Source organism: Pongo abelii, chromosome 8, assembly GCF_028885655.2.
Source record: "Pongo abelii isolate AG06213 chromosome 8, NHGRI_mPonAbe1-v2.0_pri, whole genome shotgun sequence".
NCBI lineage: Eukaryota > Metazoa > Chordata > Mammalia > Primates > Hominidae > Pongo > Pongo abelii.
Genome location: NC_071993.2, coordinates 101,485,864 through 101,500,629, shown reverse-complemented (window position 1 = coordinate 101,500,629; position 14,766 = coordinate 101,485,864). Strand labels below are relative to the sequence as shown.

At 39.1% G+C, this 14,766-nt stretch overlaps 1 protein-coding gene across 1 annotated transcript in view; it reads right to left on the bottom strand.

Moving 5' to 3' along the window:
* Nucleotides 1-13,410, bottom strand: part of CYP2C19 (cytochrome P450 2C19) — a 136,334-nt gene extending 122,924 nt beyond the window's left edge. Inside the window, exon 1 of the mRNA XM_063727449.1 lies at nt 13,309-13,410. Coding sequence (XP_063583519.1) covers nt 13,309-13,410 — 102 coding nt within the window. The remainder of the gene's footprint in view (nt 1-13,308) is intronic.
* Nucleotides 13,411-14,766: the final 1,356 nt, after the last annotated feature.

Below are 14,766 nucleotides of genomic sequence, written 5' to 3'. Positions count from 1 at the left end.
TCCTGGAGTTTACTGTTAAGTTAATTTTGTCTGTTCTGTAGGTAATGGCTATAATCTCAAAGTGCTGGGCCAGCATTCTTCTGTTAAGAATTGCACTTCTGCAGAAATTTAACAAGTTACAGGTAAAAACACAAGAAAAAACAAGTAACCGTGTGTAGAAACCTGGCTTCTAGAGCTCCCCATTTTACTTTGATTGCATAAAAACTGTCTCCTCTTGGCAGGCTCAAGTAAATTAATAGTAGCATGATAATCTCAGTTTGCAAAACAGCTTTAAGCCATGAACCTAGGTTTAAAGGCAACCAATTGAAAAATCAAACGACCACAGGGAATTAACAGATGAGTTGTAAGATAAAAGATGAAATGGCCATCTTAAGAAACAAACTAGCTACCATGATGGAGCTGAAAAACCACTGCAAGAATATTATACTGCAATCATAAGTATTAACAGCAGAATAAACCAAGCTGAGGAAAGAATCTCAGAGCTTGAAGACCAGTTCTCCAAAATAACTTATTCAGACAAAAATAAAGAAGAAAGATAAAAGAGGAATGAACAAAACCTCCAAAAAAAATATGCAATTATTATCCATTTTCATACTGCTATGAAGAAATACCTGAGACTGGGTAATTTGTAAAAAGAAAGGGTTTAATGGACTCACAGTTCCACATGCCTAGAGAGGCCTCACAATCATGACAGAAGGTGAGCAAAGGAATGTCTTACATGGTGGCAGGCAAGAGAGCATGTGCAGGGGAACAGCCCTTTATAAAACCATCAGATCTCATGAGACTTATTCGCTATCACAAGAACCGCACAGGAAAAACCTGCCCCCATAATTCAATTACCTCCCACCTGGGTCCTTCCTACAACATGTGAGTATTATGAGACCTACAATTCAAAATGAGATTTGTGTGAGGACAGAGCCAAACCATATTATTCCACACCTAGCCCCTCCCAAATCTCATGTCCTTACGTTCCAAAACCAATTATGCCTTCCCAATAGTCCCCCAGAGTCTTAACTCATTCCAACATTAACCCAAAAGTCCACAGTTCAAAATCTCATCTGAGACAAGGCAAGTCCCTTCTGCCTATGAGCCTGTAAAATCAAAAGCAAGTTAGTTACTTCCTTGATACAATGGGGATACAAGCATTGGGTAAATACACCCATTGCAAGTGGGAGAAATTGGCCAAAACAAAGGAGGTACTGGCTCCACACAAGTCTGAAATCCAGTAGGACAGTCAAATTTTAAAGTTCCAAAATGATCTTCTTTGACTCCATGACTCACATCCAGGTCACACTGATGCAAGAGATAGGTGCCCATGGTCTTGGGCAGCTCAAGCCCTGTGGCTTTGCGGGGTACAGCCCCACTCATGGCTGCTTTCACAGGCTGGTGTTGAGTGTCTGTGGCTTTTCCAGGCACACGGTACAAGCCAAACTGTTGGTGGATCTACCATTCTGGGGTCTGGAAGATGGTGGCCCTCTTCTCACAGCTTCACTAAGCAATGCCCTGGTGGGGATTTTGTGTGGGGGTTCCCACCCCACATTTCCCTTCTGCACTCCCCTAGCAGAGGTTCTCCATTAGGGCTCCACCCCTGCAGCAAACTTTTGCCTAGACATCCAGGACTTTCCATACATCCTCTGAAACCTAGGCAGAGGTTCCCAAACCTCAATTTTTTTTTAAGATGGAGTCTTGCTCTGTCACCCAGGCTGGAGTGCGGTGGCACAATCTTGGCTCACTGCAACCTCCACTTCCTGGGTTCAAGCTACTCTCCTGCCTCAGCTTCCCGAGTAGCTGGGATTACAGATGCCCACCACCACACCCAGTTAATTTTTTTGTATTTTCAGTAGAGATGGGGTTTTTCCATGTTGGCCAGGCTAGTCTCAAACTCCCAACTTCAGGTGATCTGCCTGCCTCATCCTCCCAAAGCACTGGGATTACAAGAATGAGCAACCACACCTGGCCTCCAAACCTCAATTCTTGACTTCTGTGCACCCACAGACTCAACACCACATGGAAGCTGCCAAGGCTTGGGGCTTGCACCATCTGAAGCTACAGGCCAAGCTGTACCTTGGCCCCTTTTAGCCATGGCTGGAGCAGCTGGGATGCAGGGCATCAAGTCCCTAAACTGAACACAACAGGGAGAGCCTGGGCCCAGCCCAGGAAACCATTTTTTTCTCTTAGGCCTCTGGGCCTGTTATGGGAGGTGCTGCCACAAAGGTCTTTGACATGCCCTGGAGATATTTGCCCCCATTGTCTTGGTGATTAACATTTGGCTCCTTGTTACTTATGCAAATTTCTACAGCAGGCTTGAATGTCTCCCCAGAAAATGGGATTTTCTTTTCTCTTGCATCATCAGGCTGCAAATTTTCCAAACTTTTATGATTTGCTTCCTCTTGAACACTTTACCACTTAGGAATTTCTTCTGCCAGATACCCTAAAACATCTCTCACAAGTTCAAAGTTCCACAGATCTCTAGGGAAGGGGCAAAATGCCACCAGTCTCTTTGCATAGCAAGAGTGACCTTTACTCCAGTTCCCTAAAAGTTCTTCATCTGTATCTGAGACCACCTCAGCCTGGACCTTATTGTCCATATCTCTATCAGCATTTTTATCAAAGCCATTCAACAAGTCTCTAGGAGTTATAGAATAGGAAAATATTCCCACATTTTCCTATTTTCTTCTGAGCCCTCCAAACTGTTATCCAGTTTCAAAGTCAATTCCACATTTTTGGGTATCTCAATAGCTGTGCTCCACTTCCAGGACCAATTTACTGCCTTAGTCAACTTTCATACTGCTTTGAAGAAATACCAAGACTGGGTAATTTATAAAGAAAAAGAGGTTTAATGGACTCACCGTTCCATATGGCTGAGGAGGCCACACAACCTTGGCAGAAGGTGAAGGAGGAGCAAGGGCACATCTTACATGGCCACGGGCAAGAGAGCATATGCAAGGGAACTGTCCTTTATAAAATCAGCAGATCTCATGAGACTTATGCACTATCATGAGAACAGCATGGGAAAAACCAACCCACATGATTCAATTACCTCTCACCAGATCCCTCCCACAATACATGGGGATTATGGGGCCCATGACTCAAGATGAGATTTGGGGTGGGGACATAGCCCAACCATATCAGACATGAAATCTAAGTCTCATTGGTGTCTCTGAAAGAGAGGGAGAGAAAGCAAGCAACTTGGAAAACAAATTTCAAGATACTGTCCTTGAAAATTCCCCAACCTCACCTACAGAGGCTGACATTCAAATTCAGAAAATGCAGAGAACCTCTATGAGATACCATACAAGATGACCATCCCCCAGACACACAGATTCTCCAAGGTTGAAATGCAAGAAAAAATATTAAAGGCAGGTCACCTAGAAAGGGAACCCCATCAGGCTAATGGTAGACTTTTTAGCAGAAACTTTACAAGCCAGATTGGGGGCTCATATTCAGCATTCTTAAAGAAAAGAAATTCCAACCAAGAATTTCATATCCAGCCAAACTAAGCTTTACACGTGAAGAAAAAATAAGATCCTTTTCAAAAAGACAAGCAAATGCTAAGAGAATTTATTACAAGACCTATCCTACAAGAGGTCTTGAAAGGAGTGCTAAATATGGAAAGAAAAGGTCATTACTGGCCACCACAAAAACACACTTAAGTACACAGATCAGTGACACTATAAAGCAATCACACACACACACACACACACACACAAAAGGCTGTATAACAAGCAGTTAACAATATGATGACGGGATCAAACCTGTACATGTCAATATTAACCTTGACTGTAAATGGGCTAAATGCCACAGTTGAAAGGCATAGAGTGGCAAGTTGGATAAAAAAGACTCAACTATATGCTGTCTTCAAGAGCTCCACCTCACATGCAATGACACCCATAGGCAAAAAGTAAATTTGCAGAGAAAAATCTACTAGGTAAATGGAAAACACACACAAAAAAGCAGGAGATGCTATTCCAATTACAGACAAAACAGCCTTCAACCCAACAAAGATCAAAAAAACACAAAAAATAGCAGAAGATGCTATTCCAATTACAGACAAAACAGCCTTCAACCCAACAAAGATCAAAAAAACACACAAAAGGCATTATATAATAGTAAAGGGTTCACTTCAGCAAGAAGACCAGACTATCCTAAATATTTATGCACCAAATACAGAAGCACCTAGTTCATAAAGCAAGTTCTCAGAGACCTGCAGAGAGACTCAGATAACTACACAATAATAGTGGGAAACTTCAACACCCCACTGACAGCATTAGACAGATCATCAAGGCAGAAACTAACAAAGATGTTTGGAACCAGAACTTGACACATGACCAAATGGGCCTAGTAGACATCTACAGAATGCTCCACCCCAAAACAACAGAATATATATTCTTATTGTCACATGGCACATACAGTAAAATAGACCACACAACTGACCATGAAACAATTCTCAGCAAATTCAAAAAAATCAAAATCATACCAACCACACTCCTGAACCACAGTGCAATAAAAATATAAATCAATACTAAGAATACCACTCAAAACCATACAATTACATGGAAATTAAACAACATGCTCCTGAATGAATTTTGGGTAAACAATGAAATTAAGGCAGAAACCAAGAAGCTCTTTGAAATTAATGAAAACAAAAGAAAGCATACCAGAATCTCTGGGACACAGCTAAAGCAGTGTTAAGAGGGAAACATTTAGTGCTAAATGCCCACATCAAAAAGTTAAAAGGATCTCCTAGTCAGCAGGGTTACTATTAAAAAGTCAAAAAACAGATGCTAGCAATATTGTGGAGGAAAAGGAAATTTTTACACCATTGGTGGGAGTGTAAAGTAGTTCAACCATTGTAGAAAACAGTGTGGTGATTCCTCAAAGACCTAGAGGCAGAAATGCCATTTGACCCAGCAATCTCATTACTGAGTATATACCCAAAAATATATAAATTATTCTATTATAGAGATACATGCAGCCAGCTGTGGTGGCTCATGCCTGTAATTCCAACACTTCGGGAGGTGGGTGGATCACCTGAGGTCAGAAATTTGAGACCAGCCTGGCCAACATGGTGAAACTCTGTCTCTACTAAAAACAGACAAATTAGCCAGGTATTGTTATGCATGCCTGTAATACCAGCTACTCAGGAGGCTAGGGCAGAAGAATCGCTTGAACCCGTGAGGTAGAGGTTGCAGTGAGCTGAGATCATGCCACTGCACTCCAGCTGGGCAACAGAGTGACAGTCCATCTCAAAAATAAATAAATAAATAAAAGATACATGCACGTGTATGTTTATTGCAGCACTATTCACAGTAGCAAATACATGGAATCAACCTAAATGTCCATCAATGATAGCCTGGATAAAGAAAATATGGTACATATACACCATGGAATACTATGCAGCCATAAAAAGGAACAAGATTATGTCCTTTGCAGGGACATGGATGGAACTGGAAGCCATTATCTTCAGCAAACTAGCACAGGAACAGAAAATCAAATACCTCGTGTTCTCACTTATAAGGCAGAGCTGAATGATGAGAATACCTGGACACATGAAGGGAAAAACACACACTGGGACCCGTCAGAGGGTTGGAAGTGGGAGGAGGGAAGGCATCAGGAAGAACAGCTAATGGATGTTGGGCTTAAACCTAGGCAATGGAATGATCTGTGCAGCTACTCCACCATGGCAGACATTTAAGTATGTGACAAAGCTTCATATCCTGCACAAGTACCCCTGAATTTAAAATAAAAGTTGGAAATCAAAACAAAATTAGAAAGATCTCAAATTAAAACCTAACATCACAACTAGAGGAACCAGTAAAACAATGAGCAAACCAACCCCAAAGCTAGCAGAAGACAAGAAATAACCAAAATCAGAGCTGAACTGAAGGAAGTCAAGACATGAAAAACCATATAAAAGACCAATGAATCCAGTTTGTTTTTTGAAAGAATAAATAAGATCAATAGACTGCTATCTACACTAATAAAAAGACAACATCCAAATAAACACAAGAAGTGAAAAAGGGGACATTACCACCAAATCCACAAGAATACAAAAGTCATCAGAGACTACCATAAACACTCTATGCACACAAGCTAGGAAACCCAGAAGAAATAGGCAAATTTTTGGAAACATACAACCTCCCAAGATTGAACCAGGAAGAAATCAAATCCTTGAACAAACCAATAATGAGTTCCAAAATTGAATTAGCAATACAAAGCCTACCAACCAGGAAAAAAAAAAAAAAAAAGCCCAGGACCAGATGGATCAATAGCTGAATTCAACCAGATGCATAAAAGAACAGGAACTATAACTATGGAAATGATTCCCAAAAAATGAGGAGGAGGGATACCTCAGTAATCCATTCTTTAAGGCCAACATTATCCCAATATCAAAACTTGGCAGACACACACACACCAAAAAAAAAAAAAAAAAAAAACTTCAGGTCAGTATCCTTGATGAACATTGATGCTAAAATCCTCACCAAAATTCCAACAAACTGAATCCAGCAGCACATTAAACAGCTAATCCACTACAGTCAATTAGGCTTTATCTCTGGTATGTAAGATTGGTTTAATGTACACAAATCAGTAAACGTGATTCATCACATAAACGGAACTAAAAACAAAAACTATGTGATTGTCTCAATATATGCAGAAAAGGCCTTTGATAAAATCCTACATCCCTTCATGTTAAAAAACCCTCAACAAAGCAGGCTTTTAAGAAACGTATGTCAAAATAGTAAGAGCCATCTTATCCAATAAACAATAATAATTTAAAAAGAAAGAGAGAAAGACAAAGGAGGAATAAAGAAAGAAAAGAATAAGAGTGGTCAATGACAAACCCACAGCCACATATACTGAATGAGCAAAAGCTAGAAGTATTTCCCTTAAAAACGGGACCAAGGCAAAGTTGCCCTCTCTTACCACTCCTATTAAACATGGTATTGGAAGTCCTAGCCAGAGCAATCAGGCAAGAGAAAGAAATAAAACTCACCCAAATTGGAAGACAGGAAGTCAATCTATCACTGCAGATGATATGATTCTAGGCCTAGAAAACCCAAAGTCTGTACCCAAAAGCTCCTTGATCTGATAAACAATTTCAGCAAAGTGTTGGGAAATAAGATTTATGTACAAAAATTCATAGCATTTCTATATACCAACAACATCCAAGCTGAGAGCCAAATCAAGAACACAATCCCATTCACAACAGCCACAAAAAGAATAAAATACCTAGGAATACAGCTAACCAAGGAAGTGAAAGAGCTCTACAAAGAAAACCACAAAACATTGATGAAATAAATCAGAGATGACAGAAGCAAATGGAAAAACATTCCATACTAATGGATTGGAAGAATCAATGTTATTAAAATAGCCATACTACTCAACACAATTTACAGATTCAATGCTATTTCTATCAAACTATCAATGACATTCTTCTGAGAATTAGAAAAAACTATGTTAAATTTATATGAAACCAAAAAAGAGCCTGAATAGCCAAGGCAATCCTAAGCAAAAAGAACAAAGATGAAGGCATCACATTACCGGACTTCAAACTATACCATAAGGCTACAATAACCAAAACAGCATGGTACTGGTACAAAAACAGACACACAGACCAATGGAACAACATACAGAGCCCATAAATAATGCTACACACCTACATCCATCTGATCTTCAACAAATTCAACAAAAACAAGCAATGGGAAAAGGACTCCCTCTTCAATACATGGTGCTGAAATAATTGGCAAGCCATGTGCAGGTGACTGAAAGTGGATCCCTTCCTTACACCATATACAAAAGTCAAGATGAATTAAAGACTTATATATAAAACCTAAAACTGTAAACACCTCAGAGGATAATCTAGGAAATACCATTCTGGACATAAGGCCTGGCAAAGATTTCATGATAAAGATGCCAAAAGTGATTGCAACAAATGCAAACATTGACAAATGAGACCTAAATAAACTGAAGAGCTTCTCCACAGCAAAAGAAACTACCAACAAAGAGACAACCTACAGAATGGGAGAAAATATTTGCAAACTATGCATCCAACAAAGGTCTAATATCCAGAATCCATGAGGAATTTAAACAAATTAAAAAGCAAAAAATTAACAATCCCATTAAAAAGTGGGCAAAGAACATGAACAGACACTTTTAAAAAGAAGTCATACATACAGCCAATGAACACTTAAAAATGCCCAACATCACTAACCATTAGAGAAGTGCCAATCAAAACCACAGTGACATACCATCTCATACCAGTCAGAGTGGCTATCATAATAAAAACTCAAAAAATAACAAATGCTAGCAAGGCTGCAGAGAAAAAGGAATGCTTATAGACTCCTGGTGGGAATGTAAATTAGTTCAGCCACTTTGGAAAGCACTTTGGTGATTTATCAAAGAACTTAAAACACAATTACCACTCAACTCAGCAATCCCATTACTGGGTATATACTACCCAAAGGAATATAAATTGTTCTACCATAAAGACATATGTATGCATGCACATGTTCATTGCAGCACTATTCACAATAGCAAGAACATGGAATCAACTTAAATGCCCATCAATGGTATACTGGATAAAGAAAATGTGTACATATACACTGAGGAATACTACACAGCCATAAAAAAGAATAAGATCACATCCTTTGTAGGAACATGGATGGAGCTGGAGGCCATCATTCTAAGAGAACTAACACAGGAACAGAAAACCAAGTAGTGCATGTTCTCACTTATAAGTGGGAGCTAAACACTGAGAACACATGGGCACAAAGAAGGGAACAACAGACCCTGGGGCCTACTTGATGGTGGAGGGTGAAAATCGAAAAACTGCCTATCAAGTACTATGCTTATTACCTGGGTGATGAAATAATAATCTGTATACTAAACTCCTGTGACATGAAATTAACCTGCATACCAAACCTGCACATGTACCTTGAACCTAAAAGTTAAAAAAAAGAAATAAACAATAAATCTGAGATTCCTCTGTGATCAATGTAGAGAGAAAAACTATGTTTGTAGAGAAAAGTTACATCTGTTACTGTATTGTAGCCCTGTGCATTGTTTTCTAGTTCTTGTTATCTATCTACAGACTAGACTAGATCCTGAATTCTTCTAGATTTCTCTAATCCCATTTTCTTCTATGAAATTAGTAAAACTGGGAACTGATCTGTTCCTGAAGCCCTATAATCTGAAACTAGATTAATTTTAAGGGATGAGTCTCATTCCTGATGTGTGGAGCACACAGAAAATTTACGAACCTCCCAATGCCCATAACCAGAGACATTCAAACTGCAAACCAGGATAAGAAGTTGATGGCTTCATGGCTTCATGCTATTGACAGCATTTCCCGCAACACTAGAAAAAGACTCCATATCATAAGACTCTTATCACTATTAATGCCTATGATTTTCACTTAACTTAGAGAATCTTTAGTCCACCTGGAGGGTAACTTTGGGCAACATTGCTAATACAACCACTGCTCACTTCCTGCTTTAAGCTCAACACAGTCATGGGATAGTAGTGTTGGTGAAAATGTTGCTCTATATTATCTATTACTTCAATAAGGAAACATCTGTTTTATTGCTAATACTACAAGTAATGTAGCTTTAATGTATACTTTTTATTTTTAAGCTATTTTAATACTTTTAATAGCCATTTTCATACTTTCTTCTGTAATCTGCCCAATGAAATGACTTGTCAGGTTTCTACTACCTTGGAAGTTTTCCTGGCATATTGTTTAGTACAAAACACGTCTTTTGCAGGAAAATTGATGGATCTGGAGGCCATTATCATTAGCAAACTAACAGAAACAGAAAACTAAATACCACACGTTCTCACTTATAAGTGGGAGCTAAATGATGAGAACTCATGAGTGAAAAGAAGGGAACAACAGACACTAGGGACAGCATGAGGGTGGAGGGTGGGAGGAGGGAGAGGAGCAGAAAAAAATAACTATTGAGTACTAGGCTTAGTACCTGGGTGATGACATAATCTGTACAAAAAACCCCTGTGACATGAGTTTACCTATATAACAAACCTGCATGTGTACCTCCTAAAATAAAAGTTAAAAAAAAGAGCAAGTTGTATAATATAATAATATGTGTAATATGAACCCATTATATTAAAGAACCACTATCAATCTCATATATACATGTGTATATATTATATGTAAATATACACCTATGCAGACATATGTGCATGTGTGTTTATAAAACTATACACATGAGTTATCTTACAAATGCATGATAAGTATAAATGACTTTCTCTTGGAGATGAGCTGGGAAAAGGTTAATGTGTCACTTTTCATTTCATACACTTCAAGACAGAAGGAAGGAAAAAAATATGACTAGAATTTGATGTGTATGATTTGTTCACTTGTTTAAGCTTTAGAGTTGACATAAGGCTAATAATTTCAGGATCATAGCATCTAATTACCATTGCATTTATGTTCAGTAAAATAAAAGTATGCAGTGCAAAATAGAAAAAAATAAAACCTGGTGAGGATTTCTGGAGATTTTGCTCTTGTTTGGAAGAGAAAAATAACAGTCATTAACACATGATTAGCCATATGAAAGCACATATTTAGACATGATCTAAGTTGGAAATGCAAAGGAAAAAGATTATCCAAATCTTGATCTTGTGTTTACAGTAACACAAAAGTAGAGCACGAATTCAAACACTTAATGTTCATTCCTCTTATGGCTGATTGTTCCAGTATTTCCCTACAGGTTACAGCTGCTCCTGGACATAGTTTTTTTGTTCCAAATTCAGACCTCCAGTAACTCTAGGTGGCATTTCGCTAAAACAGCTTTCCTACCCTCTTACCTTTCTCCCTTTTTGTGCTTAACATTATGAGGGCCAGCACAGCCTCTTCACATTCTATTTTCTTTCATTTCTTACTTCCATTTTACTCAAAAGAAAGAAATCTAAGAACTGACCCAATAAATAATAATCATTTTTATCTAGAGCATGCAGAGAATAAATGGCTCTGAATTGTCATTTATTAATCAGTTTTCTTTGTTTTATAGTGATAACATACTGACAACTCAGCAGTAGATAGGTATTGGCATATGTGGTGGTCAATACAAGTGATACAGAGTATGGAGAATAGCAGATATATTTATGGAGTGACCCAAGAAACTCTCTTTAATGGAGGTTGGATGTTCATTGGATCTTGAGGGAATGGGAAGATGTGGGTTGACAAGTCAGAGAAAATATCCCTCATAGAGAGAAGGGAGAGGCCAATGGCCCTGATAAGGGAGAATTGCAGGTGACAGCACAGGAACAGCCAAACCATCTGCCCTTCTTCAGACAGGAATGAAGCAGAGCTGGTACAAGGGTGGCACACGACCAAATGCATTGGCAATGGGGGTGATGTCAATATCCTTTGGGTCAACCTGAGATTTCAGGTTAAAGTTCTGCAAAATGGTGGTCAGGAATAAAAACAGCTCCATGCGGGCCAGGCCCTCTCCCACACACATCCATTTTCCTGAAAATAAGAAACATAGGGGATTTGTTCCTTGAACATTAGGTCATGAAGGGTCACAAAAAGTATGCAGTAACTATTTGATAAATGATTAAACAGATGGATGGATCAAAGGCAGAATGACTGGAAGGATGGTTGGATACACAGAAAAACAGAAAAATGAATACACTTCCTACCTACTTAATATCTTATTTTACTAGGCACCCTTCACTCAGCAAATATTTATGGAGCATCAGCTCTATGCCATGCACTTCACTAAGTATTCCCATGTTATAACTGCTCTTTTGACACTACAAGTTTCCATCAGTCTTTTTCTAGAAATGCACTCACAGGGAAGATGGGCTGAAAGGAGAAGGCTCATATAGTACGTTCCCCTTTGTACTTCTGGCACAATATTTAGCCAAAGATTTTTTTTCCTAGTGTACTTTCAAAATTACATGTCTAAACATGTCAGTCTTTCATTTTACAGCTTTAAACAACACCCATCTGTCCTATGGGATAAAGGCCAAATGGCTTGACCTGACTCTTCACATTCTGTTCCCAGTCTGATGTTCTATATCACTCCTTCCATTCTTCATCTCCTCCACTCTCAGCTCTAGGCATATCCATTCTTCATCAATTTCCAACACACCACAAAGTTTCAAGCTTTATCTCTTGCTGTCCCATCTTCCTAAAAAGCTCTACTCTTATGCTTCCTTCAGAAGTTATGCCCCATGTCATTTCCTCTTTATAATTTCTGTGATCCCTAGTCAATAGAAACTCACCCTCTCTAGGTTTCCTCATCATATTCATGCTTCCACTGGAGCATAGATCACCTGGAATTCTATTCTCTGTGTATTTACTTTTCTATCTTGCTAAAACATGAAATCCTTAAAAGAAGGTCTTAGTTCTTGACATCTCAGTGTATACAGTGCCAGATCCAAAGCAGGGATCAAAAGCCAGAGGAAAAAATGAAGGGAACTCTATGTCCACAGACTCACCACACACTTTAGCTGTAGAGATTGAATATCCAAGATGTATGATCATGAATGGAGGGAGATCAAGGTGCTCTGGAATTATTGCAGACTATCCTTCCATATTCCCAGGGTTTTCCTGACCCTGAAATTTGTTGGTAAGTTCTGACCCCCTAGATCTACAGAAAATGTCCTGCTACTATGGTCCATTACCTCTGTAAAAGTGCCTTGCCTTCTCTTCTTGTCCTGTTTCCTGCTGCAATGAGGCAGCTTAAGTTTCCTTCCTCTTGGAAGAGGTATGGCCTATGAATGAGCAGGAAGCAGGCAGATCCCCTGGCTGAGCTCCCCAACATCCTGCACTTTCCCCTCTGGCAGCCTTCCTCCTACTAGATTACAATGATCTGTTTACTTGTCTACTTCTCTAAATCAGGAGTGAGCCTCTTAAGAGCCCATTCTCTGCTCTCAGATACTTGTATCTCCAGAGCTCAGTCTCGGGAGCTAGGGACACCACAGGGAAGATATTCAAAGTTGTGGAATTAGATACCTTTCTCATGGCAGATGAGAAATGTCTAAATAAGTTTCACCCATTAAGAGGACTTCTTGGGTAGCTCAGTGATGTATCTAGAGGCAGAATTAAATTAACCTACACTCTAGCTTTTCCAGTTTGAAAAACTGGATCAAAGCCCCACTAACCTGGCCCAATAATGGGGATGTTCATCAGAAGGGAAATCTCATGGTCATAGGAATGGTGTTAATGATCTGCAAAGCAGTTCAGCGAAACCTCAGAGGTGGCATCATGTAAGAGTCAACTGATCCCAAAAAGGTATCATGTCCCCTGAAGGACAGATGGAAATGAATATCTATTACCTGCTGAGAAAGGCATGAAGTAGTCACTTTTCTTAAAGTTGCCACTCTTATCCAGAAAGTGGCCAGGGTCAAACATCTCTGGGTTGGGGAATTCTTTGTCATTGTGCAGCACAGAAGTCAGGGATGTTATTATGGTCATGCCCTGAAAATAGCAAAACAGACAAACTAAGTTATAAAGAAGTCAAAGAGTGGGAAGAAGTGATGGAAATCACCTAGTCCAATCTCTTTGATCAATAGATAAGAAAATTGAGGTCCAAAGAAGTTACATTCCCACCCAGACAGACCTAGTAAGAAGCAGGATGACTTTAAGGCAAGTGGCAGTGACTTTGCTAAAGTCCCCTCCAATTAATTGCACTTGAAGTCCTGAGCATTTGAGTACTTGGGGGCAGCCTTCTGAATCCCTGTTTATCATCAAGCTTGGACTCTGGTGTACATCCCCACTTGCTGCTGTATTTCATCACTTCAGCTTTCACACATCTCACACATGGATTACCTTTTTTGTTATTGTTTGCAGGATTGTTACATGGGTATATCGTGTGATGCTGAGGTTTAGGGTACAAATATTTCCATCACCCGAGTAGAGAGCACAGTATCCAACCGGTAGTTTTTCAACCCTTCCTCCCCTTCAGCCCCTATCTAGTAGTATCCAGTGTCTATTGTTGCCATCTTTATGTCCATGAGTACTGATGTTTAACTCCTCCTTGTAAGTGAGAGCATACAATATTTGGTTTTCTGTTCCTGCGTTAATTCACTCCAGCTGCATCTATGTTGCTACAAAGGACAAGATTTCATTCTTTTTTATGGCTGCATAGGGTTTCCTGGTGTATTTGTACCACCTTTTCTTTATCCAGTCCACTGTGGATGGGCATTTGGGATGATTCCAATCCTTTGCCATTGTGAACAGTGTTGTAATGAATATACAAGTGCATATGTCTTTTTAGTAGAATGTTTTATTTTCTTTTGGAAATATATCCAGTAATGGGATTGCTGGATCAAATTGTAGTTCTGTTTTAAGTTCTTTGAGAAACCTCCAAACTGCTTTCCACAGTAGCTGAACTAATTTACATTCCCACCAAGAGCCTATAAGTGTTACCTTTTCTCCACAGCCTTGCCATCATCCATTGTTTTTTGACTTCTTAATCATAGCCATTCTGACTGATGTGAGATGGTATCCCGTTTTGGTTTTGATTTGCATTTCTCTGATGGTTAGTGATGTGAAGCATTTTTTCATGTTTATTGGCCACTTGTATGTCTTCTGAGCAGTGTCTGTTCATGTCTTTTACTTTTTAATGGCATTATTTGTTTTTTGTTTGTTCAATTGTTTAATTACCTTATAGGATATTAGACCTTTGTCAGATGCATAGTTTGCAAATATTTCCTCCCATTCTGTAGGTTGTCTGTTTACTTTGTTAATAGTTACTTTTGCTATGCAGAAGCTCTTTAGTTTAATTTGTAACT